The sequence below is a fragment of the Toxotes jaculatrix genome, chromosome 12, assembly GCF_017976425.1.
Source record: "Toxotes jaculatrix isolate fToxJac2 chromosome 12, fToxJac2.pri, whole genome shotgun sequence".
Taxonomy (NCBI): domain Eukaryota; kingdom Metazoa; phylum Chordata; class Actinopteri; family Toxotidae; genus Toxotes; species Toxotes jaculatrix.
This window is the reverse complement of record NC_054405.1, coordinates 20,633,623-20,660,189: the sequence shown is the minus strand read 5'-3', so window position 1 is coordinate 20,660,189 and position 26,567 is coordinate 20,633,623. Positions and strand designations below refer to the sequence as shown.

At 41.3% G+C, this 26,567-nt stretch overlaps 1 protein-coding gene across 1 annotated transcript; it reads right to left on the bottom strand.

Annotated features, from left to right (window-relative positions):
• Positions 1-121: 121 nt before the first annotated feature.
• On the bottom strand, positions 122-26,567 carry pds5b (PDS5 cohesin associated factor B). The gene is made up of 35 exons (XM_041051894.1): positions 26,508-26,567; positions 20,694-20,821; positions 20,277-20,480; positions 19,635-19,721; positions 16,673-16,770; positions 15,635-15,761; positions 15,168-15,248; positions 14,279-14,419; positions 13,254-13,369; positions 12,650-12,744; positions 12,310-12,455; positions 11,068-11,219; positions 10,328-10,441; positions 9,984-10,065; positions 9,830-9,878; positions 9,519-9,658; positions 8,739-8,854; positions 8,529-8,634; positions 7,840-8,000; positions 7,502-7,625; positions 7,162-7,320; positions 6,886-6,954; positions 6,534-6,670; positions 6,057-6,180; positions 5,581-5,785; positions 4,936-5,050; positions 4,681-4,813; positions 4,429-4,548; positions 4,236-4,298; positions 3,984-4,129; positions 3,718-3,790; positions 2,336-2,754; positions 2,092-2,172; positions 1,101-1,197; positions 122-959 (listed from the first exon to the last, which is right to left on the bottom strand). Exons 2-35 carry the CDS (start codon positions 20,799-20,801, stop codon positions 927-929), a joined length of 4,221 nt encoding a protein of 1,406 aa, XP_040907828.1. The 5' UTR covers positions 20,802-20,821; positions 26,508-26,567; the 3' UTR covers positions 122-926.

The window sequence follows — 26,567 nt, the reverse complement described above, 5'->3', positions numbered from 1 at the left end:
TGACGCAATCTTCTGCTTGATTTGCGTTACACCTGAAGGACTCCCAGCTGATCATGCTGCCAAGGAAAAGTGAACAGCTTCATCCAAGACTTCAGCGTGAAATAAAGAGAAAAAAAGCATGTCAGGTTTTATAGAGAATTATATTGATACAACTGAGGGTCTGACTGGGTGGATGTGAAGCCAAGTTAATCAGCAGTGACAAACACTACAACCACAGCTGCTCATGACATCTGTCTACCAGTAAATACAAACCTAAAAATGAGGCGCACACACTACAATCTTTTCGAGAGGTAACTCTACGTTTGGACAGGTTTCTGACATTTTTTTAAATTTTTCAATACATGGTAAAAAAAGGAAAAAAAAAAGAGGGGGGGTATTAATATACAGAGCTGTAAACAAAAATGCATGTTGTTTTTTAAAGTAAAATGACACGATTAACGCCACAAAAAGAGAAAATGGTTAATCTCAAAAGTTTTTTTAAAAGTGGGACACAGAGGGAAGATTGATAAGCAAACACTGCTTTATAGGAGGACTTTAATAATAATAATAATATTGGTGGGTAAAGGCTTCACAGCATCCCCCCAGTCAGCATCAAACACAACAACAGAACATGAAACAGACATAAGAGACTATTTACAAGAGTGATCCTTTTTTTTTTGTTTTTCTGTTAAAATTATTTCTACTTAATGTGGCGAACATCATCACAATGCAACACAATGCAACAAACCACAGCTGATGATACGGATGTATTGATGTAGTGTGCATGTGGTATATGCAAGTGTGTGAATTTGTGTAACAGTAGGGAGCGTTGGCGTATGAAAAGTTTAAAAAGTTCAATGTCCATATTTTCTTTCCTACGTCATTCCTCCACGACTTTAGAGCAGACATGGTGTCTTCTTTTGTCCTCCATTGTTTTTTTTCTGAGCTCATCTTCTTCTCCCTGCTGCCTTCTTACGACCCTAAGGAGAAAACAGTCCAAAAAAAAAGCAGAAAAAACAAAACAAAAACAAAAACAGAGTGAAAACCGAGCTTCTAAGCTGCTCTCTACTACTTAAATCAGTCTACGGCCCAGAAGTCATTCATGTAACCCTTTACTGTACCTTCGGTGTTGGCTCGTCCTCCTGCTCCTCCTCCTCTTCTTCATCTTCTTCCTCAGAGTCATCTTTAGCAGCAGCTGCCTTCGATCGCCCACCACGGCTGGATACCACATTTAACACAGACACATCAGCAAATGTAAAATGTGGAAACATGACAACAACACATGGGCACACAGCTGCAGCCTCAACACAGATTTTCTCAGACTTATTTAAATTTTTTTTTTTTTTTTTTGGCTTAAAGTGTCTCATAATATCCCCCACCAGGTGGCAAGTGCTTGTAAGAAGCATCTTCAACACATAAAACAGTAAGTCACACAAACACCACACTGGTTAGCAAGATGCATTAGTGCTTTTAAACCTGTAATCTAGATTCTGTTGCACTTTGTGATGAACCAAATCCATCAGTGTCGTCTATCACACAATTACATTCTGTGCAGGTATGGCAACATATATTTGAGCTAGATATCACAACAAACCTGTCATCATTTGCACGATAGGAGAAGTTTATAACTTCTAAAATATAAATATAAAAAGAGATCTAGACTGTGCAGACTTACAAACTATATCCTTAACTTTACTCTAGTTATTTGACCAACAGCAGTGTCATTACAATACGACTTGAAAGCCACCATGAGAATACGCTGCACATGAAAAAATGTCTTTTGAGTAAGAAAAAAAAAAAAATGCGGCTTAAAGTTTATCTCTGGTCTAATGAAATTGTGATTTTGAGAAAGAAATCTTGGCACAAGCTCCACTCCAGTAAAAATTTTCTGGAGCTTTCTAATCTGGAAAATTTCCAGCAAGTGGGCCTTGTGCTAAGAAGAAAACCAGACTGGTCTACTGTAATTACTTTTCTATACAGGGGCAGGTGAGCAAAACTGTAAATTTCTTGACACATAAACAGTTTTTTTTAAAACCGTCACTGTGATGCAGAAACGTGTGCTGGAGTTTATGTAAAAAGCCTCGAAGATCACAGAGCTACTGAGCATCTTACGTTGGTTTCTTGGCAGGTGGCTGAGCTGATTTGGGAGGACGTCCTCTCCTCTTCTGTGGTGTGGATTCTGCTGACTCTGAGCTGTTGAATGACGGCAAAGTGCAAACCAAACATCAGAGGCAAATATGAATCTTGCTGACAGAAGTCATCAGCACCAACCAACCGCAAATGTTATTAGCAAAGCTGATCAAGCTTCTCTGTATGCACTGCAACGTCACACAGGGAGGCATTTCCTGTTTCTTACCCTTGTGATCGCCGCGGTGTCCTGGCTTGCCTTCCTCCCTTAGTCTTCACCTCCATATTTTCACTGCTCCTGTCATCCTCTTCCTCCTCATCCTCTGCTTCCTCCTCGCCCCTGTCCTCTTCCTCCTCTTCTTCCTCATCCTCGTCTTCTGGTGGAGGAGCTGCCTTCTTTCGTCCCCTCTTTCCCTTGGAAGGTGTGTCCTGACCGGCAGTAGTGGATTTCGGAGGCCGGCCCCTGCGTCCTTTTTTCGGCGGGCTGTTCTGTTCATCCTCTGGCCGATTGTCTTCGTCCCACTGGTCCTCGGACTCGGTCGCTGCGGTCGTGTTAGCTGCCGCCTTCTTGCGTCCACGCTTTGGCTTGCTGTCCTGGTCGTCGCTGGAGGTCACGCCCCGTTTGCGACCGCGGGGCTTTTCAATATCCTGTAAGAGAGAGAACAAATGGTCAGTGGGGGCAGAGAAGCTTCCTGCCGCAGCCCGTGAGACTGATTTTTCATTATTAAGTCAGAACAACTGTTTTACTCACAACTACATTCCTGTACATACAGAACTGAAATGTTCTGTATGTACAATTTATATTTTTAGATATAAAGTACCTTTATTGTTAAATTTATGAACAAGAAAGAATTGTTAAAATATACTGATGCAGAACAAACAGACAAAAGGTGATACAGTAGGTCTGGAGGTTGTTATTAATGACAGTTTCCACAATGCGTACATGCAAATCACATCTTGACTAAAATCCAGCTGGTGTTTGCACAGTAGAATCAGAATACAGACACACAACGGTTTATGACCAGCAACTCTTCACTGCATCATAGCAACACACCCATTTCTACTCGTCCTGAGCTAGTGTTTCGTTTCAGCCACTAAGATCAGATTGTATACAAAAGTCATTTTTGTACATTTTATTTAAGCTTTGTTTATTTTATTTTTGCCTTTTCCTCCTCTTGGTGTCATGGGTACTTTTAACAAATGTAAATTACAGTAATAAGAAGAAAATCAAGCTTCACTCCCTAAAAACAAGGTTATGCAAAAACAATAACAATAACAATCCCAGCGATCCTTCTAACTGTTACGTAGGAACATTTTCAACACAACTATGCCTGGGAGATTCTCTAACAACCTGTGATAGCCCAGTAGTTTGGAACAAATAACGCAGTGGGATATTTTCAGGATGCCTGCTGGAAGATATTTACACATACGCCAGTCTAAGAAACTCTCATTAGAAATTTAGCTGTGACGACAACACGCGTTCATTTTCCCTCAAATGACTTTCTAATGATAATGCAGCTTAGGACCATGAAAAGAAAGTGTTGAAGCATTGTAATAACCAGCATCACATCACAGTCGATTGTATATTAGTACATTAACAGGTTTTAATACCTTGTCAGTGCTGTCTGCTCTCTTTAGGCTGATGTCTTCATTTTCACTGTGATCCATTTCTGTGCTGTCATGCCTGCAACATAACAATTTATTAATTATTACTCGAACTTTCTGTGTAGATTTGAAGATCAGAACACCTGAAAACCTAGAACTGGATTTAGTGTCCATCTTGAGAGCACTGCAATATGGTAAAGGCTTGTTGCTGGTCCAGCCTGCTGGTTGGTGAGTCTTCAGACGACTGTGTATGACCGGTTCATGTTCTGTACCTGGTCTTGCTGCGTTGTGGGGAGCCTGGGTTGGACGAGGAGTCATCGTTGCTGGCAGTCTCCATACGAGAAGCTTTGCTTTGAAGCTGTTTCCCCGCCGATGACAGTGGCTTGTTTACTGCACCCAAAACGTTGGCTGACTTAGGCTTGAGGAGGGAGGAGCGAGAGATGACGAGAGCTGAGTTGGATATATGTTCCATCCAACAAAACACAGAAGTCCTGATAATATTTCAGAGGTTTGACTAAGCTTACCTTTCCTGGGGTGAAGAACGCCTTCATCTCTGGCGGGAGATAATTTTTTGTATTGCTGAAATTCTGAAACAGAGAGCATTTTTATGTCAGAGAGCTGGTTTGGATAGATCTGTCAGAAAGTGTGGCAGCTAATGTTGACAATTCCTCTTGAAACAAGGCCTTGTTTTCACAAAAAGATGCTTCGGTGTGCAACCTTGTCGGGTTTGGTGAAGAAGCGTGAAGGCAGCACGGGGTCTTTTGGGGACTCCAGGCTGTAGGTGGTGCTCTTTGACATGATAATGTGCATGGCCACATCACACACTGTGTAGAGTTTCTGTACGGGGAAGACACAAAAGTCTGGTGAGAAGGATGGTACTCGGGATGGCAGTTAGAGCAGTGAATGAATGTATACTGCCCATTTATTACACATATTCAGTGTTCATGAACTTGCAGGTGTAATTTGTACCTCGTTGGTTTTGGGATCGGTGGGGGCCTGGGCATCTTTTGTCTGTTTGATATTTTCCACCATTTTCCTTATGAAGGCATGGCTGTTGTTCTCATTCTTGGCCATGATAATCTCAAGAACAAACCACAGAGCCCTGACAAGGAGGAGAGGTTTGACATCAGCATACAGGACTTTAAATTACATAAGATAAGAAGACATAAGATTTCGCATTTTAAAATATATCTTGTGTACGGCTTTTTCCCATACACTACTTACTCTTTAATTTCTTTGAGCTGCTCGATGTCCTGTACTTTGACGTAGTCTGGGTCATGTGCCAGCAGGTGAATGGTGTAGGGCACCACATACTCCGGCAGCAGAGAGAACAGCTTGTCTGTTGATGCAGACAAGGGGAATATTACAACGTTACCTCATCTCAACAGTGCTAATGATTACTGCCATATGCACTGAGCTGCATGACAAGGAAAACAAAAGATCTTATTAAATCCTTTTCCCCAGACCAATTTCTTTTTAATTTCCTCTTTACAGTCTTATTTTTTATACCCACCTTTCAAATATTCTGACTTCAGATACAGTACAGTGCAAAAGCTTTAGGCATGTTACATGTTAAGATTCCTATCTGTTACCCCATCCTGCAACAGATGGTATGGCCCCCACAGAGCCCTGATCTTAACATTATCGAGTCCGGCTGGGATTACACAACGAGACAGAAGACACTGAGACCGCCTAAAACATCTGTACTTTGCTGTGTTTACTCCTGAGTATACACGGCACATACATACATCAAGTTACAAATTTCATGCCACATACTTTTTTTTGCAGCTGCTTTCACAGAAAAAAAAATTACAAATACAAACAATTGTCTCATTAAAAAAAATTTCTGATTTTGTTCAATTTATTTACCGCTGATGGCCGCGTGCTGTTTGAGGTACTCTCGCCGTATGTTGACATTTTTCACCAGGCACTGGCGAGCGTGAGCCCTCCTCTCCTTAACGGGGTCCTTGGCACACAAAGCGAACACTGCCATGTATTCCAGTGGCAGACGGAGGCGGCACAGGCCACGATGGAGCTTCTGTGAAAAACACTGCCGCACCTGGTAGCACTCATCCTACAGAGCAAAGAGAAAGATGCTCAGAAAACACTGACAAAGACTAGAAGGAGGAGACAGACGATTAAATGGTTTAGAGAAGTACGAGGATGTAACAAAGAGGAGGAAAAGAGCTGGGTGTCAGAGAGAAAAGTATACCTGATGGTGCATAATTTCAAAATAACATAAAATCAAAACAATAAAAAAAACAAACAAACAAAAAAAAACATAAGATACAGAACCTTAAGATGAGCACGTTTAGCATAGAAACAGGACATGTGGCAGGTCTTACATTGATGACGAGAGCACACAGCTGATACTGCTCCAGCGTGATTATTTCGTGATAGCAGGGCTCCTGTGCCAACTTCAGCAGGGCACATGCCGCTGCCAGCCGCAGCCTTGACATGTCTGGTTTACTGGGGGATGAAGAAAAGGGGGAAGAGGAGACAAGAGTAAACAAGGACTTCTTTATATATCCGACAATGTTTTTTTATGATTAAAGCCTGGCATCCCTAAGGCTCCACAATACCCATGAAAATCCACTGCTTCACTGGAAATGACATGATTACAATCTGAAGACAAAGCTTTCTCTGAGCTGCCCAAGAAGCTGACACACACACACACACACACACACACACACACACACACACACACACACACACACACACACACACACACACACACACACACACACACACACACACACACACACACACACACACAGGATCTCAGGGTTGTCTAATAAAGAAAAGTAGGCTTTTTTATTTACCCCATCCTGCCTTGCTCAGTTAGGTCTCCATCACTGTGTAGAATAGCAGTCAGCATCCTCAGGGTGGAGTTCCCCGATTTGCTCTGGTTGTTCTTCACTCCCAGTAACCACCTCACCATCAGCTTTATGCCTTGGATCTGAACAGAGGAGGGGGGAGGATCAGAAACCATTTTTTGTGGCATCACTGGAGTTATAAAGGAAGCGAGACTGACGATGTGATAATTGACATGACAAGTCTGTCTTTGAGAGCACTGTCTGCATTAAAAACAAAAAAATAAAGATCAAAAGACACAGCTGCAGACTGAACAGGTGGACAGAGTTTTAAAGAGATACAAGGGAGTTCACTGCTGACCTTCGCCAGAGTCTCTGGGGACACTTCATCATCAGGAACCCAAAGTTTGGTTGTCTTCTTTCCTGGGATCTACCAAAAAAACCCACAAATAATAATGTAAAAACGTTACTTCACATGATATAAGCACACAGCAACAACACTGATCCTAGACCTGTGAAATACAGGGAGCTCAGAGCAGTACTGTTTTAGGCTTTCCCAACAATGTTTATTAGTGAATATGTTAAGTGTTGATCGAATAAATAAACAATCGTTGTTTTCTATAGACGATGTGTGTACCCTGTCATTCATGAGCAGATCCTTCACAATGAAGTTGGCGACGAGAGATTTGAGCGGTGCAGCAAACTGTTCTGGAGCTAGCTGAGCCAGGTGACCCAGGGTGGTCAAAGGAGTGATGAGCTGCTCCAGGTTAGCAGGGTCCAGGCCTTTGTGCAGAGGCTGGAGAAACATAAAAACACATAACATTTCACTGACTGGTCAAGGTCCACCATTAGATCTGCATCAGTTCTTTTTCCTGATACACTTGATGCTCTGAAGTGGGTTCACCTCAGGGTGGATTCTTTTTATATTTTCTGTAATATGATAACAGTATAAAGCCAAAAAGATGGGACTGACTGACCTCGAAGATCTGGGCAAAGTGTGTGTCTCTGTTGCTGAACATGGCGTTGATGCAGTGAATGGCATACTTGGCCTGACGAGGGGGGCCTCTCTTGGCTTTGGCCTGCAGTACCGGCAGTAAAACTCTTGGGGGAGCAGGCAGGAGAGCAAGATTAAAAACCAGCAGAAAGTACTGTCGCCACTTACAAAGAGCACAGCATGATCTGGGCAAGTGTTTCTGCTAGATATACAAAGAACCACACAGATTTCTACGTATGATAAAAAACTTGAGTGTGACTACATCCGTCCAGCTGTAAGATAGAGAACGAATGAAAGCATCAATCGGGCGATGAAACGTACGATTTGATGTGAGGGAAACTCTCTTCCATTTTGCTGCCAGTGTTCTTGAAGATCTGCAGCGCAGCCTCGGCCACCTTCTCGTCATCCATCTTCAGACATCCCAACAGAGACTCAAACGTCTCTGCAGAGTGGAACGACACCGGATGTGTGAACGACAGCACCTGTGTGGAGCGAACAATGAAGGGTCAAACAGTTGGATAACATCTAATAATGTTATAATATGTACTAATGTAATGTAGGCAATGCTTTTTATTGAATCATCTTAAAAAGTGGTGAAACACAAACCCACTGAAAAGATGTGATAAGTTTTCACGCTATCATTATGTGACAAATGTATTTGCCTCACTATAATGACTGCTGCTGCCAGCCCCACCTCCAGGGCAAAACCTCAAGAGGGGCATTATCCATCACTGAATGTTCATTTTTCTCCCTGTTTTTCATTTCATAATCATTTCACTCATCACGAACGAAGCAAAACAATATATGAACGCCTCAATTCACACAGACACCTCAGCAGCAGAACTTATAGGAGCACGGAGCCTACAATTTAAAGTGTTTTGTTAAACGGAGCACCGACATGAGATAATAAAGTGACTTACAACCTGGTATCCATCATCACAATTTGTATATAGGTAACACAGATACAGAGATAAATACAGCTGTCACTTGGGCTTTTCACTGGCTTTTACCTTCAGCAGTTCCAGTCCTGCTCTGATGGCCTCTTCAGTGGGAACGCCTTCCTCCTCATCATCAGCTGTTCCATCTATAGATTTGTTCACCTGTTTTATCAAAGCACTGACGGATGATAGAAGAGATGAGAGAGAGAAAAAGGTCAAATACTGCACAATCGAATCAAACGTCTCTGGCATTTGCAGTCTTTGTATTAATGTGACGAGCACCTGATGGACTCTGTGTCGATGTGTACAGGAGCAATTCTCTCCAGCAGGAACTTGACCATTTCCAGGAAAGGATTGCTGGGCTGTTTGGGACTGCCGAGCTTTTTAGTGATGTCTCTCTGGAGGGGTGATGAACAAATAGATAAAGAAGAAGAAAAAAAAAAAAAAAAAGTCATCATTAAGATTTTCTGTTTTTTTTTTTTTTTAGTTTTATTTTGTAATTTTCAGACCTGGTAAAGTACTGAGGGCTTTACTAGTAATGTAGAACCATAAGCACTAATAGTGATACCCTGCTTTACCTAAAATGTGAGTACTAGGAACATACTGAGCTAAGAAATAGAAAATGGAGGAATTAAATATACTGCAAAAGTGGTTTGAAAAGTTTATTTTAATGTTTTCATACTTTCCACCACATCAAGAACTAGTTACTCCTCTGTGGCCAACATGAATCCATGCCAACACCATGCTTTGTGAACAATGAAACTAAAAAAGTAGTCTATAAAACCTCTTTTTAACTCAAAATACTAATCTAATGCTCAGCACTGCTAATGAAAACAGAACTACTACAAAGAAACAGGAGGAATTTAAGTTCAGAGCCATTTTATACTAGTGCTTTAGGACAATATGCCCATTTGAGACTGAAACCATTTATGACTCCAACAAATTTTAGGCTACTAAAACTTTAAGGGTAATTGAAATAAAAAGCGAAGCCAGTGGATGGATGACTGCGCTTCAATTACAGGGCACTAAACTCTGATCTCAAACTGAAACGTCAGTACTCACCACACAGACTTCAGCTTGCTTGCAGGAGCAGGTGGGGCTGACTAAGGTTTCCAACTGATCCCTGATCCGCTCGTCATCATCCAGGACCTGGGCCAGCTTCTTCACAAAGTCCTGTGCTTTGCCCGGGTCTGGCAAGTTCCCTATAGCCACATAGACAAGGAAAAGATTTGAAAGGCTGGTAGGGTAAGGTTAAACTATGATCATTAGAAGATTAGTAATTAGTAATAAAATTAGTAATTCAAACTACTAGATAAAAGTTTTCTGAAACAAAAGCAACTTGTTGAACTTATTTCGTGTGTGAGATCCCTTACTTGTGATCACCATGACTTTGGCAAACACAGCTTTGCTGGATGCTTCAGACTAGAATAAACACATACACAACAACAAAAGTTTAGAAACATGAAGAGAGGGTATATTAACTTATCAGCTTGGTTTAAAATAAATTTTTGTCATGTGCTTTGTTACCTTGGGTTTTTTGACCAAGTCCAGCAGGTCTTTGACATGGTGTCTTAGCAGATTCTGGCACTTCCACATCTCATTTAGAGCTCTGAGAGTCGCAGGAAGAAATGGAAATAAACAAATGTGGAGGAGGTATGGTTGCAGTACAGTAGCAGCAGGAAATAAAGGCCTTCCTTTGATTATTATTACCCTACAGTTATCTAAACATTAAATTCCAACAAGTTGATCCTCAAACCATCATTTTCTTTTCAAAATCTTCACATTTTTACAAAACAAACAGGGCTGAAAGTGACAAGTTCCATTTTCCCACTGTCGTGAAGTGTATGAGTGTGTGAGGGAGAAAAACTCACTTGACAGCATTTGTGTCTAAGGTGGCATACAGGTAATAAAGACACTTCATCCTCTCAGCGGTTTCCAGGTTGTGAGGAACCATGTACTGGGCAAAGACTCGCTCTACCAGCAACCTGTGCACACGGAAGGAAAAAAAAACAAGGACAAATTCAGATTAAAACGAAGAATATCCTCAGAAACTAGCCAAGCTGGTGGGTCCTGACAGTCAATAACCAACCATTACATTTCAGAAGTTTTAAGGGAGAATTTGCTGAGCATGCACAACTGTGGCCCAGGCTCACTTTCATACAGTTACACACATTCACATACTCAGGAACTGCTTGTTACAATACAGACTTTTCCTGTTGGCAGCTGTGAAGCTCCCCTGGAGCAGAGTGCTTCAAAGATTAACTACACCCTCAAATTCTTTTCTGCATTTGGATCTGCAACGATCATGCTTCGTGGATTTGTTGTGTGTTTTGCAGGATTTTTGCAGAGGTGCCCACTTTGCCTCGCTGAAGCTCATCTACTTGACGTCTCACACAATGACTTTGAACAAACCCCAGAGAGGAACTGCTGACTCTCCATATTGTGCATATGTAGACAGAAAAACAACAACACATCATCTTTTAAGAAACAGATTGGAATGCTCTACCTTTTAAACATTTGCCCCCAGGTATTAAACACTATTAAAATTCATGAGGGTGTTTTGATTTTCCTATATGTTTAATATAAGACACAGGAAAGCATGCACACCAACCTGTCATCAATGCTGTTCTGGTAGTAGATATGGAGCAGCTTGTCTTTGATCCAGGAAATCTGTTTAGAGGCCTCCCTCCCTCCCTCTCCCTGCAGTGAGTACTTCCTGTAGATCGATGCCAGGCCCATCATGGCTTCCTTACGTACACGCCACTGATGGAGGAGGACAGGAAAAGATAAAGGGAGATACACTGCCAATCATGACAACTGGTTAAATGAGACTTGAGATGATACAGTGGCTGCAGTTCCCAAAAGAGAAACTGTCATGCAGCTAGGGCAGGGCAATAGAAATGAGAGAAACGATACAGGCACTGACAGTTAAAGACATTTCAAAACACTGTCGATAAGATACATTGCCTGACATGGTACTATAAATTTATCACGTCACAGAAACAAAGCTGTTTCTTGCTGTCCTTGCCAGATAAGCACAGTGTGGTTGGCTTGATTTAGCTAAACACACAAAATGCTGTTGTTTTGTTATCAAAAGTTGGATAAATAAACAAGACAGAATGCTCCCTTAAACAAAACATCATGTGTTGGCACAGGAAGCAACAGCAACCTAAAACATCAAGAGTTGTTATGTATAACGAGGAAACAACGCATCGGTGGTGTGGAGATACTCTGGCTACATGGAGCCCCATTTGGCCACAAAGTGGATAAAACAGTCCCATACGCGGCTAGGCTAATGCTACATTAAGTACCACGGGAAACAGATTGGTGGTGATGTATAATGTACTCTAAGCCAAAAACATGTGCCAGCAATAATGGGAAATACCACAACCTACATGCATCACTTGAAGCATCACCATCTTATAAAGAAGGCAGATTGCAAGCACTTACATTGGCCTGTAATTAGAACCACCTTCTTTAACGAGAGGCGAGGTTCTTAGAGAGGCATCCCAGCAATATAACTCTGTGCTTCCTCCCCATAAACACACATCTCACACTTTCTGATGTTTTTTTTTTTTAAATTGAAAAATATAGTGTGCTGTCAGTTATTATCAAAAATGAATGATTTTAACATTTCACACAGCAGACATACTGGTATTTGTTTTCTGTTTGCAGCCCACACAATTGCTGGTCAGTTCTTTGGTTCTTAATGTACCAGGAAATCTTTATTATCAGTATAAACTGATATGAAAACTTTTCTTTTCATACCACCCAGGCCCAGTTACAGTAGACTGAAAACTGTATGAGAACATACTGACACTGCAACCCATACAAAAAAAATTTGCCCACTTACTCTCTTGTCCAAGGTCCTCTCCTTTACAAAATTGAGCAATGCATCATTGACTAGCGACAAGTCTTTCTTGGCAGCAGTTACTATAGAAACAATGACATCATGGCGGATGGCTTCCTCTGGGTCATGTGATCTGACCCTCAAGTATTCTGGGAGAGAAAACAGGAACAATTGAGTGGGATGTGAGAGAAACTGGCACCTCTAAAACAGAGAAAATACCCAGCAACTTCTTCTCATTTCATCTAAATTACACACTCAGACTCAACAGTGGCTGCAGTTTTACAGTGATTAACTTCTCGTCACGCAAGAGCAGGTTTTCCCAAGTTCATTTCAGCTGATTCACCTGTGAGGTCTTTGGCCAGGTCTGGGTGGTTCATGAGACAGTGACTGGCGAACTTCACACACTCCAGTCTGATAGGCACATGGATGTCATTGAACCTTTTGGGAAAAGAAATGAATGTTACAGTCAGCAGCTCTAAAAGGTGGCATACACACACAATCATCCAGGCAAAAAACATAAATAACTTGCTGCATACATATACAGCTTCTCAGGAGGCCAAATTTAAGACTTTGGAATCCAACAACATCATAACACAAGAGACAGTCTCAAAAAACAGGCTTACTCCAAAGTAATCTAAACAAAAATAATTTCTCAAACTACCAAGAAGTGTGTGTTTGACAAGTTACAACAAGGGAATTGACTGTTGAAGAGTATGAACAAAAACTAATTAATTAAGCAGAGAAAATGTGATTATGGTGTGAGACTACAACAAGCACGGTATTGTGCAACAAACACTGTAATGTATTATGTAACAGCGAAACCCCAACAATTAGAAACAATAACTGCATGTTCAAAATCTGTACACATTTTCACCCTTCTGAGAGTAGCAAATAGGTTTTTTTTTTTGTGGATCTGCAGATGCCACGGCCAAAACACTGAAACCCACCTGCCCAGGTAACACTGCCAGAGTGGTTTGTTCTGCGCTGCCAACTCAGAGTCCTTGGCTCCAAACATCTTAGCCAGCAGCTTCACCACCTGCAGCCTCTCATCATTATCATTACTCTGCAGAGACAGAGGGAGGGAGAGAGACAGAGAGAGAAATGATGCACAGAAACTGCCTGTGTCGACTGGACAGGCGCGCCAAGTCGTTTACATTAACTTCATTGGAAACACTGGAACTGTTTTCATAACACACAAAGGCAGCGGTTTCTTTGGTATCAATCTGTGTTTTCAGAACGAGTCACGCACAAGAGGAAACAGAACAGACAATGAGAAGTAAAGACAAAGGAGGACAAGAGTCGGGACGAGGGAAGGAGAGAGGATGAAAGGAAGAAAAAGCAGCAGGGAGGGAAAAGGAGTGAGGAGAGATAAAGGTGAAAAGAGCGAGGGTGAGAGACGGAGAGATTGTGTAGTCTGTGGGGGAGAGATTTTTATCGCAGCTATTATTTTGAGGAGACAGCAGTGATCTACACTCCCTCTGAACAGTTAATGAGCGTTATCCATCAGCAGGATGCCTTTATGAGACACTGCAGAGGCAACATTATGCTGACTGGCTGGCTGCTTTATCTTTCTAATATGAATCAACAAACCTGCAGAGAAACAGAAAATGTGCAGTTCTGTGTGTAATGGGTCAGAGAATTTGGGTCTTTATTCTTGTGTGTGGATAAACTCATAATACAAATATTACCGCAAGCACTGCGGCTGCTCCCATTTCTTTAAATTGTATTATTATTACAATAAAACACAATAAAATTAATGATAATGTCATTAATCTAGCAAATGTCCTGACAGAGTGCAGTAAGGTGTGACACACAAAACAGCTGTACTAACAACATGGTTTGACTAGTGTAAGATGCTAAAGGCTCCATACTCAGCAAGAAAACAAACAGCTCTAAAAAAAAAATTCCACATCAACTGTTTGGCTTCATTGTTTAACTAAAAAAAAAAAAAAAAAAAAAAGTGTTATTCTACCTTGAGTTTAAACTCCAGCTGCGGCAGCACAGAGAGAAGCAGGTGACTGTCGATGTTGTAAAGTTCCAAGATGAGGTCAAAAACGTGTTCAGACAGATCACTGACTGAGGTCTTTCCCAGCATCAGCACCTGGTTGAAGAACTGATGAAGAAGACAGAGAAGGAGGAATAATTAATAACACATCCGAAAAGATTTCCTATATGGCCTTGCAAGTCAAATTGTGACTTTTTTTTGTGAGAACCTGCATATGTCTCAGCAGGAAACAGATTTAGAGACAGGTGCAGACTTCATTTATGGTGAGTTCAAAGGTCAGATACAGAACAGCATCTCTGGAGCTGGTCGGGATCCAGTGTTTTCCTCAAGCAGACCTCTCTGCTCTGCATGAACCTGAGTCATCCAGTTGTGGGACTATTACAGCCTATTCCCACAGCCTCGATTAAATCTGAATTTACGACACTGAAGTTGCGTGTATACAATGTGAGCCTGAGCATAAATATTTGGATGCATCAAAAGTTTTACGGTCGACAGCTAATTTTAATGTCCTACGTATCACTTAGCTTCACCGTTTGCTCAGATATGAGCCTCTTGCAGTGCCAAGACATTTCCAGCATGGCTGGCCCCGGTTCAAATACTCCGGCAGAGTTAGTTTCACGCTCTTCCACTTTGGATACATGAGACAACTCCGAGGCTACAGCTTGCACCTTTTCATCAATAACTGTTACAGCTGTGAAAAGTATCACTTCTGAATTTTACAGCCAGCACAGGATATACACAACTGCAAGGTATCACATGTTCAATGCAGGGGGGAAAAAAAAATCTCAATCCAATCATAAACAGAAAAGTCTAAAGACATAAAATAAACAGGAGTGTGTCAAAGATTCAATCTTACATTGGTGATGTAAGGTTCAATAGCCTGAGCGGTCCTCTTCAGCAGAGCTTTGGCCAGGTCATAAGCTTGTTTATTCAAATTCTAGACAGACAGAGAAAAACAACTGGTGAATAAAACAGCAGGTCAGAGAACATGTTCAGACAGATGTCTGGGTTATAAAAACTGCATCTGATGTGAAAAATAAGGGTGCAGTCCATCATTTCACTCAGAAGAATCTCATTAGCAGGATTGGAGCAGACACAGACGTTAAGGCAAAAACTGCTTTACCTCTTATCACCTGCAGGGGTCTCATTGAATTACAGGGTATGGAAAATGATATTGGCTTCAGTCTACTGGTGATATCAACTCATTTAAGATGGTCCCTACTGAGAAACTTCTACTTACACATTGTCCCACCATCAATGTTGATTGTGTGATTGTGTCTGTGTGGACACGGGTGGACATGCATCCACAAGTTGTTCACATACCTTGTGCGCTGGCACCAGGTTGACCAACACTGTGTCCAACAGCTCCTGCGATACAGTGTCTCCCTCGCAGATGATGGAGCTCATCAGGTCCACCATATGCATGTGCACCTTCTGGTTGTGGCCGTTGCTAGGGAAATGGGAAACAAAGCAAGAAGGGTCAAAAGTCAATTGAGGTATCACTGCATAATTTAAAATGTCATATTCAACACTGGTTCCATTCAGGCAAACATTCCTAGATATTTGTGTGTGTGCACATCACCCATTCTGAGACAAGAATCTGCAATTTGTGCTCCGTGGCTGAGATTTACTTTTACGGTCTATGCTTTGTAGGGATACATGTTGTTCGCTCACTGGACTTCCCATTTTGAAAACAAACTGGCCGCACACAAACTGTCCACGAGACTGCGATGCACTGAACACACAGAGGGGGGGGGCTGTACTTGCACATAATGATCTGCACTACAGTGGGAGGTAAAGCTTATTACCTAGATTTGTATCTCAGCAACTGCTGTCCTCAATGCTGCCAGGCATTACTAGTCTCATTACCTCCCATTCACTGAATGTGTCACTTGCGCACACACAAATGCGAGGGCTGCATTCCCCTACACCTTCGAGCTCACTGCCAACATTTCAAATGGGGAGCAGAGCGCCTCAGATTCTTCCTATATAAAAAAAGCATTGTGTTGGCAAAACCTTGACACACACACAACCACAATTTTGTTCCAATGGCAAAAAGCCAACCGCTGTACTGCAGAATTCAGCCCTCAAGGTTGTGTTGAGCAGAGTGAACTTGAGAGGGGGGGGGAAGTGGAAAGGAGGGAGGGCAATCAAAGACAAAACAACCAGACTGCTACTCTGCTGTTTCATGATGTAGCAGCAGAGACAGACTGAGGTGTTAAGAGAGGGTGACGAGGGGCTCATTTCTGTGGAAAAATATAAGCTGGGCCCACTGAACACAACATGGTGAATATGGACAGACAAACATTTGCAATCACACAGGGGAGCTTTGATTAAAAAAAAAAACAAAAACAAACTTACTTGATGACCTGGAAGAGTGTTCTGTAAAGCTGGGTGAATATCTCATTGCTGTCTTCAAGCTCAAAGCAAATATTGTAGGACTTCACCCATGCTATGTTCTGAACAATGAGAGAGGAGGCAGGACGTTAGTGACAATACAATTTACAATGCAGATGCAGACATGTTGTCTTAGTGGTAGACTTTCAATAACAATCTTCCAAAAACCAAATCAAACTCATCTCCATTTAAACCTGCGATACCTGATTTTTTTTAACCACTTGGGGGCAGCAGAGACAAGCTGAGTACACAACACTGACATTTCACCTTTTAAGTTGATATGGAGAGCTTGTTGGCAAACAGCGGCTTATTTACACATCCAATAGTCACAAAGCAACACTATCATTCAGACTCATCAGAGTCATATTTCTAGTCACCTGGAAAACGTAAGTCCAATATCCACCCTCTTTTTAGCATTGTCTTTGGTCTCTACCAACTCATGAGTTGAGTTGGTAGAGATCAAATGACTACAGACATTCATTTGATTCATTGTTATTTAAAAAAAATATCATTAGTAGAGTAAACAAGCTTCGTTTGGATTCACTGCACTGTCTGGTTTCAGACAGATGTAAAACTGTTTGCCTGGTTTTATTTGAGGTTAACTGAAGTTTCTATTCCATGTTAAATGAAAGAACTTTATCTTATATACCTCTTCATTCCCACCACAGTTAATAATCTGGAGTGTAAAGCAATTAACATCATTAAAATTGCATGTTAGATTTCCTCCATCTCATAATTGCTTCGGATTGTTCAAATTATGCCCCGTTAATAACACTGGCTTTTTAATTACAATCTTAATAATAATTGTCTTGCAAACAAAAGATATTTACTTCCAATTAGACTAAAATTGCCCTTTGATTTCATCAGGAAATAACTTGAAATTTTCCACAAATGAGTGGAAAGTACCTAGATTCAAGCAAACTAAACCACACTGAAAAACAAATCAAATTAATGACGATCATCAGACTGATATATTATTAAAAAGGATTCTAAAAACACAAAAAAGGGATTTAGGCTAATAATGTTTGAAGGCAAGCAACATTTTTTATGATCTGTTTTGACTTTTGACTTTGACTTTTTGCAGGCCGAGAGTCTGCTGCAGCCTGAAGGAGATGAAAAACAAAACTGCCAGATCACTGCAGATATAAACACGTTTCCTATAAGCTTCTGTTGCACAGAAGGAGAGAAAGCGCATGTCACTCTGTCACCACGGTTTCCTCCTGTGTGTCTCTACACTCGCCTTCCACATGATTTATTTAATACGATATGGTTACATAAGATCTTGAATACGCAGAGGTCAAATACTATGAAAAATTCACAGGAATAAAACAGAACAACTGACAGAGCTGCTTATATGACCAGAATGAGCCGTTAGAACAACAAACCGTACACCAACTGAAGTTGTTCACATTAACCCTGTTGCCTGCCCCTGTTGTTTCTAAAGTATTAAATATCAGTCCATCAATTAAAAAAAAAACAAAAAGGAGAAACCACTGGTTTCTCCTTCCTGGTTGATGTACAGTGGATTACTTTTAACACCCTACTGGGGGACCAATATTATTCAAGACCACCAAAAAAAATTTTCATCAATAGTGCCAGGTGTACTGCACAAGTTGGACTTCGTACAGACAGTGAAAAGCAAAAGTTGAGAAGTGTTTACTTGCCAAAATAAAACCGTTACAAACTGCATTCACCCCAAAACCAGGTGGCTTCAACCACAGGAGTATTTCATAAAGATTAGCAGTCAAGCTAGGCTTACTTATCAGGAAATTCTGTTTCATAAAAGGAGGTTTAAATAAGTCTGGCCTAAGTTACCATGGAACTTATGCTTAATTTTTACTTACCACCAGCTCATGCTTAAAAATCCCCTAGAGACATGTTCTAAGACAGAGAATATTACTCTGCTTGGAGATATAGTTTGTGTCTCATATATTTTTTTTCCCACAGTAAATTTCAACTCTCCATTTAAATTTTTTATTACATTTATTCCAGCCCCCTTATTTTCAATCAGTGAATACTCAGTGTTTGTTTTAAAAGTGTAACTTCTGGACACAAGTCCTATTGCACTAAAAGGTTTATATTTTTTCTTAGCGTGTATGCACTGAAGGCTTAAGGTTTTCAAATCACATCTGTGCGTGTTGCACATCGGACCAGTGTCACAAAGTTCAGCTCCTACGTATCTTAAGTTAGATTTAAGGGAAGTCAGGCAGACGTTCCCTCTCCAGCTGAGGAGGCTTCTCATTTTACCCAGCGGACTGTTTCACCAGGTATAATGGCAAATATCACTGGCGGCAGACTGTGTTAGCTTTCATTTATTACTGCTAACTCTGTAATAGATAAAATGAAACTTAATGTGCCCTCTGCAAGCTGGTGTGAGTACTTCGCCAAGGATTGTTCTGCTAGAATCAGTGGGCTGTTTGTGAAATTCTCTCCTCTAGAGAAATCAGATCACATCACAGCATTTTCAGGAAAATCTCTCCGTTAAACTTTAATGAATGTCATATCAATATTTAAATCTCATCCACGCAATAGTTCTAAATCAGGAACTCCAGTACTCTGAGATCTAGTCACTTGTGAAAAATGCAGTGTACAAACTGTTATTTCAGTGTGTCAGATACAATTAATCAACACTTTAAACCTTCTGCTTCTCATCTCGTTTTCACTTGTGCCTTCAACCTGTGGCTACAGGTTGCGAGCATTAATGAGGCTGCCACCTAAAACGTTTCTTCCTTCTCAGCCAACGAAGGGTGAATAGAGATCTTTGAGTTTTAGTCCCTTACAACTGTTGATACTTGACAGTTAAAAATATTAGATCAGGGATTCTAAAGGATTCAGACTCAATAAGCAGATTTAATACAGGATTTGATTCGATTAAATTCGATCAAACTTCAGCTCTACGCTGATCCACACACACATAGTTACACACCTCAAGCAGGTAGAAGTATCTGTTGAACTGAGCGCTTTTGGTGTCCTCCAGTCCTTTGAGCTGTCTGGTGATAAACATGAAAATGTCCTGGAGACAAGAAACAAACAAACACAGTGAATGCTCCACAAACACCACTGTCGTCATTAGCCAAAGTCAGGTGTGATTTGGGCAGCACAACAAAGTTACACAAAAACAAAAAAGAGCACAACAGTTCACAGCTAGATCACAAACCGAAAAATGTTTATAGACAGAACATTCAGAATGATTATCAAGAGAGGGCTTCCAATCCCATCACAAACGCTGAAACTTTAAACACACCAAGAGAAGAAATTATGCATGCGGGACTCGTTACTGAATTCTGATTTGTGTCTGTCTAACAAACAGCTTGTGTTTAGAAGCTCTATAAAGGTGTGAGTCATGACAGGTTCCCAGCCAAATGCTGCTCAAAATTCAGGCCAACATACAAAAGTTGGCAAATGAAAATACAATACAATCAGTGTATCAGTTAGCGTTAAGTGAACGCTGCAGAGAATATGCAACAGGGTTATCTAATTAAAACCGTGAGCAACTCTGATGGAGAGGAGTGATGTCATTTTGCAGTATTTATTTTCATGTGCTCGAGCAAAAGCTTCTTCACTGTACCTTGAGCTTATCTGGGGAGGTGTAGGGCGCCTCCGGGGCGTAAATCCTGAATATGTCTGCTAGACAGCAAGCCACCAGCAGACGCACATCCTTGTCTGGGTGTTTGAGGAAGAAGTCTGATGCTAAGTGGAGGGCTAGGTTCAGGTATAGCTCCTTCTCTTCCTCAGAGTCCTGGTCCATGTCCATGAAGGTCTTCACAACCATCTGGATGAGGGGTGAGGGACATTAAATGGTGAGAGTAGAGGTTAGTGGCTGGGTTAGCTGAATAGCTAACAATCAAACTTTAAATAATAAATTCTTCAACGATGCAGCAATAATAATCAACTCTGGTGAGCAATCAGAACAAAAAAAACATTTCAAAATAAAACTTCGATATCACTACGAATAAATGCAGCAGAATGGGAGAAGGACACTGACCTTGAGCCTGCGGACCATTTCCTCCTTTGAGATTTTGTCAGAGATCTCCTTGACCCCCGGAGGGTAGGTCACCTTCCCGTCTGCGGCTCGAGCTTTAGAGTGAGCCATCCTCTTTAGCTCTTCACTGCCTGAGGAGAGAGAGAGTATAATGTTTCTAATTAACTACCTAACAGCAAGAAAAGAAGGAGAGACAGAACAGAAACAGAGACTAAAAGCCTAAAACCTTGGAAGAACTGCTGAACCTCAAACAAACAAAAAAAAAAAAGCAAGAAAAGGCACATTGTTAAGTACTTGGAACCCAAGGCAGATCTTAAATACTTCAGAAGAAGTCAGCAATAGAGCAACCTCTGAAATATTCAGCAAGGTATTCACAGCACAGTAATAGCTTTCTACAAGCTGAATGTAGGATGGAATTGCTGTATTCGGAAAGCAGGCTGACTTTTTAATTGCGAGCTGCTGCTACTATTACGTTCCACATTTCATTACTGCAGCCAGCAGCCCGTCAAGGATTACACCCAATTCATGTTTGGGGCATTCACATGATGCAAAATGTGCTCTGACTTTCAATTTAGTACACTGCTCCTGAGTAGATAAGTTATGATGCACTTTACATTGCTCTTTGGCAATGGCTAAACTGACCTGTCTCATGCTGCCACTGTTTTTTATCCATTAAAAATATTAAAAAAAGGAACAACTTAATATACAACAAAATATGTCCACCCAGGAATATGACTTCATTTTCCTCCTACGTCTTACCTACATCCCACTTTGTCAGACAAACTAAAGTCTGACTCATAGTTCGTGAATATAGAAGAGCCTGCAATGGTAAGCTGGCGTGTAATATGAAAAATAAAAACATTATCTGATACTTGCAGTGGGGCTTCAAAAAAATATCTAAAGCATTCAATACAGCTATGCCTTAATTACAGCAACAGGCTTCTCCCAGGTGTTTTGAGTATAACAGAGGGAAGTTAGCTCGCTGAGCAGAGTCTGGTGTTTTGCACGTGATAAATTAGAAGACTACAATCTAAAAACATGCCTCAGATATAGTGCCCGTCTTGCTCTGCTTTCATGCTAATTTCCTTGACTATTCACATCACAGTTCACAGGACTGTTGCGAGTCAGATTTGATGATGTTGCCAGTTATCTTGTACTAGAGCCCGACCGGCCGATACGTCGACAACAATTAGTCACTGAGGTCAGCAAACGTGTCACAGCTCAGCTGTGCAGAGCAGAACAGAGTCGACGTTTCTGGATGTGTGTCTTCGTGCTCAGATGCTCATTTTCAAGTACAAAACACTGAATGATGATAAACCACAGCCCCCTCATTTTTCCATTTTGTGTAACATAAATAAGCCTGACAGGAGTCGTATCAGCCATGTGGGCTACGGCCTGATGACAAACTTCATTTTACGTTTATTTGTGAAACAATATGCAAGAGTTCGGCTCTATCATTTTCTCCCTTATCGGTATAGCGAAAGCAGCGGCTATAAAACACATGCTTGCAGTTTATCTTTTCCTAAATTAGTTAGCCACAAAGCAAGCTAACGTCATAGCTTGTCAGTAGCAGGCAGCTAATGAGCCGTTAACATGTAGCATTATACTCATTTGGCCTAAACGAGGTAATGGTAAATATATCTGTGAATCCAATGTCAGTACACTTACAATCATCGCATTGTGTCGGTGCATTGGAAGCATGTCTGATTTTTAAGATATTACACAAGTAGTTTGTCTCAAATCTTTAAAGCTATGACAAAGAGACCTTTGGGAATTATAGCTAATGTCTGACCATTACATCTGTACTTAGCCAAAGATTGTGTGTGATTAAATTTCTACCGTGCTCTCATTTTTCAGATTATTTAAAAAATTAACAAATAAATCACCAGGAACCCCACATCATCTGTGGTGAATTCAGATGACTGATAAAATAATCATTTTGCACATCAAGATGTTTTATGAGTCATACACTGAAACCACACAATTAAAGTGTCAGCACTAAGCAACCGTAATGTGACATGAACTACAAAGATTTCACACAGCATATTGGTTAGCGGAGGTGTTAGGCGTTTACCTCGTCCAAACTGAGCTTGCATGGTTAGTTTGTCTTTGCGGGGCTGATGAATGTGAAGCACAAAGAAAATCTGTCTGAGTGTGTGTTGTCTACAATAACGGATTTGGATACTTCTTCTTGGGTGAACATGTGGAAAGAATGTGTTGAAATGCATTTATGACTTTTGGTGGGTCCAGAAATTCCAATTTCTGGACTTTATTAGGTTGTAGGTTAAAAAAAAAAAACACAGATATTGCATTTCTTGCCTTTCTTTTTTCCAGATTGTAAAACAAATCTTAGAGTTCCAGTTTTCTTCTCTTAAAAAACATAAGACAATGCGCAGACCTGTCAAACATCATACAACTTTCCTTAGATCTGCAAGACTTTGATGACTGATCTGTTACTCTACTGACAAGTTATTCTGCAACCACTCTGGTAACAGAACCTTTTTTGGTCATTTTAAGCAAAAACAAAAGCATTTGCTGGTTTTCTTTGTCGCGCATGATAGTAAATTAACAATGTTTGCGTTCTGGACTGTTTGTTACATAAAAAACAAGACACCTTAGGATGTCAGCTTATGCAGAAGCAGTTTTCTTCCTTTCATAACTTTCTTACATTTTACAGACAAAATTAACCTGAGAAAAGAGCTGGCAGATGAATCAATAATGACAATAATTATTAATTGCAGCCCTGCATTGCTTCATTTCTTTTTTTTTGTTATCTTACTGTAACACAGTCATGCTCAGTATCTGAATTAAAAAACTGCACCTCATTTTATTCAAGCAAGCACATTCAGGAATCTGTCTGTGGCATCTGACATACCCTGCGTGACAGTTAAGAAAAATGAAAAGACATTTTACTTAAACTGATCCACAGCCCTTTCCCAGATTTCTGTATGAACTTTAGAACCATGCGGCAAACGCAGCAATTGCCCCAAGGCAAATTCTCTCACATTTTCTCTCTGTCTGCTATGCACGACAACTTTGGTACTCTACCCTCTTTCACTGGTAAAGTACCAAAACTGTCTGAAATGTGGAATGCATCAGCATTTGCGGCAGCCGCACAAAAAAATGGGTGTTTTCTGTCCTGCTCCAATATCACACTCCACAAAATCCACCTCTCCCAGGGGCCGCATCGAAACAAGGTTATATTACTTCTCAAAAAAATATATTTTTACATATACACTAAATGCTTTAAATGAATGAACAGATGGACTCAGCTTCCGTAACTACCATTTTATTTGTGACATCTCATAATTCATGTTGCCTTATCACTGAAGGAGAACTGATTATCGTGAAGCAGTCTGGGTCAGTAGGTCTGCCGTCTGTCAAAAGAGCTTTCTGGATTTGATTTAGAGGCTAGACCGCAACACTGAGCTTTTAATCACAACCCAACAATTTTCTGCAGCTGTACTTGAGCTTTTCTAAAAAACACACACACATGCAAGAGGGGGCAAATGCACACACTGGACACTGGCGGGCTGCCAGATTGCTTGATTCTGACCTTCTGTTCCACCCCACAGCTGCTGCCAAATTTGAGTCCATCTCTCTCTCCATATACCACACTGACACACAGAGAGCCCTGGAAGCCAATCAGAACAGAGAATTTCTCGACTTAGGGGGTCTAACCGGGAACCATCCATCGGGGAAATTTTCACTTTGAATAAGAAGAAGCAGTAAATAATCACACGCACAGGCAAGCTTTAAACTACACTAAATCTCTTGAACATGGGCTACCTTCAACTCATTACAGGTTTATCACAGTCAAACACATTTATCCCCCCTCCAGCTCAGCAAGGGTTTTCTATCTGTCCACTGCTTCCCCACTTCAGCCCTTTAACACAGCTGCCAACAGAAATATGAAGCAGTTCTTCTAACCCAGCCTGAACCTTGATAGAGGGGAACAGTGAGACTGGCAGCAAACAGAGGGAGGACTGGACACCAGCTGGTTGTAAAGGTGAACTCAACGACCTCTATGTAGGCACTCGCACAAACACAAAGTGAGGGAAGCCCACAGAACAGGGAAGCACTGGCAAAGAGTTCAGTTTTCCCCAGATGAAATGAAATAGACAAAATTTACTGAACAGAATATGTCTCCGCCAAATCTGAACCACTGAAGACCAGCCAGAAACGGCAATGAAGCAGGGAATGAGGAACTGAAACAAGTCCAAAGGTTATGAGAATGACCGTCTGAGGTTGGAGTAAACCGCCAAAGGAGCTGCACTGCAAGGAAAGCCATATGACATGTCATCTACAAACAGACAACACTGCTGAATCACATGTCTAAGCTTATTAGGGTGTGCAGACATATTTTCTCCTCTGTATTCATTCAGCACAAACAAACCATCACAGAGAAAAAAAAAAACATAAAAAAAAACTCTGTGTGGCTTTGCAGAGCAAGAATATGAGCAAACATAAATTTGTTTTAGTTTAAGTTTTATTTCAACTGGAAAGAGTGCAAGAGCGGCAGACTGCATTATACATAAAGCAAAGGGACAGAAACAAATTACCCAAATAAAAAAATTAACTCCAAACAGAACTGCTACAAAGTGGTTCCCGATGAAACACTAGTCCCTGACGTGGTTTTGTGCACAGCTATTTAAAAAATGACAAGAAAAGGCTGAAACACAATAATTTCAAACAATAACCAAAATCCATATTACACAGCAAATAAATCAGATGTTTCAGAGACTTCTTAGAGTCTGTTTTGCCACTGACCATTTCACAATAATCACAGACTGATAGCTGTCAAAACAAACACACTGACTCCTGACTCAGTCTATAAAATACCATGCGGTGCCCGAGCAATTCCTCCTCCTGTCTTTGTGGTTTCTACCGGCGCTACTCCCTCGCTCAAGTCCTATTGTTGTTTGCAAACGTTATAATAACAATAAAGCAACAACTGTACACGGCACCAGGTGTGCTGCTTTCAATAATATAGTGCCCTAATTAGAAAGAGTAAATACCCCTCTGCTATCTAGCAAATGCATCAGTTACGCAGCCGATCAACCACTAAATAAACCATTTACGCTACGAGACGATGTCTCCGCAATTAAAAAAAAATGCAACGCTAAGAGTCACAGGGAAATAATTTCGCACCCGAACAGCCGCCGGATTACAATTAGTTTGCGGATTAATTTATGTGAGTTAATGTGAGTTTAGCCCCCAGAGAAAAACACTGTATGAATGGGGGGTCTTATTGTTATGGTACAGCAGCATGTCAAGGCCAGGGACTGTGCCGTAGCCGGGCTCCTTGTTGCTGTAATGTTGACCGTGGCTAATCTAGTTAGCTGCAGTTAGCCAGCCAGCTAGCTAGTATGCACGTCTCGCTAGCGTAACGGAGCTAACGTTAGCAGCAGCAGCAGCAGTAGCAATCTCAGTGACAGAGGGCGGACGGATAGTAACGTTACACTGAACAAAACACCCCGGTTAACCGCCGTTAACGTGTCGATATGCCGATCGCAGCCATACAACCGAGTCGAGCCAGTGTTTGCTCATGCTGCTGGGGCGCTGGATCTAGCGAGTGGGTTCGTATTTGTCTAGCTAACCATTTTGCGCCGCAGGACCAGGTCAACCAGCGCCGAGAATCGGGACACGGCTGCCGAGAACACAGGCGAGCAAGGCGGGCTGCGCTTCACGTCTTAGCGCTGGAAACCTGGCTACTCTGCGGACACATCCTGGGTTGTACCTTGTTTTTCGCAGCCGCGACTGAAAATACTGCTACATTTCAATCAAAACGAGTTGCTTATTTGTGCATTTCCTTACCTGTTACGGTGAATTGTGATCAATCGTGTCCTCCTCTGCAGCTCTCTTCCCCCTCCTAGC

What these genes read in the sequence shown, in the direction of transcription:
- pds5b (XM_041051894.1), bottom strand. Translation starts at nt 20,801, where the DNA reads ATGGCTCACTCTAAAGCTCGAGCCGCAGACGGGAAGGTGACCTACCCT. An exon ending in TGTGTGCTCTCGTCATCAAT is followed by an intron (nt 5,786 to 6,056) that starts GTAAGACCTGCC and finishes TTTGCTCTGTAG; the next exon opens with GATGAGTGCTACCAGGTGCG. An exon ending in AGGACGAGCCAACACCGAAG is followed by an intron (nt 960 to 1,100) that starts GTACAGTAAAGG and finishes TTTTCTCCTTAG; the next exon opens with GGTCGTAAGAAGGCAGCAGG.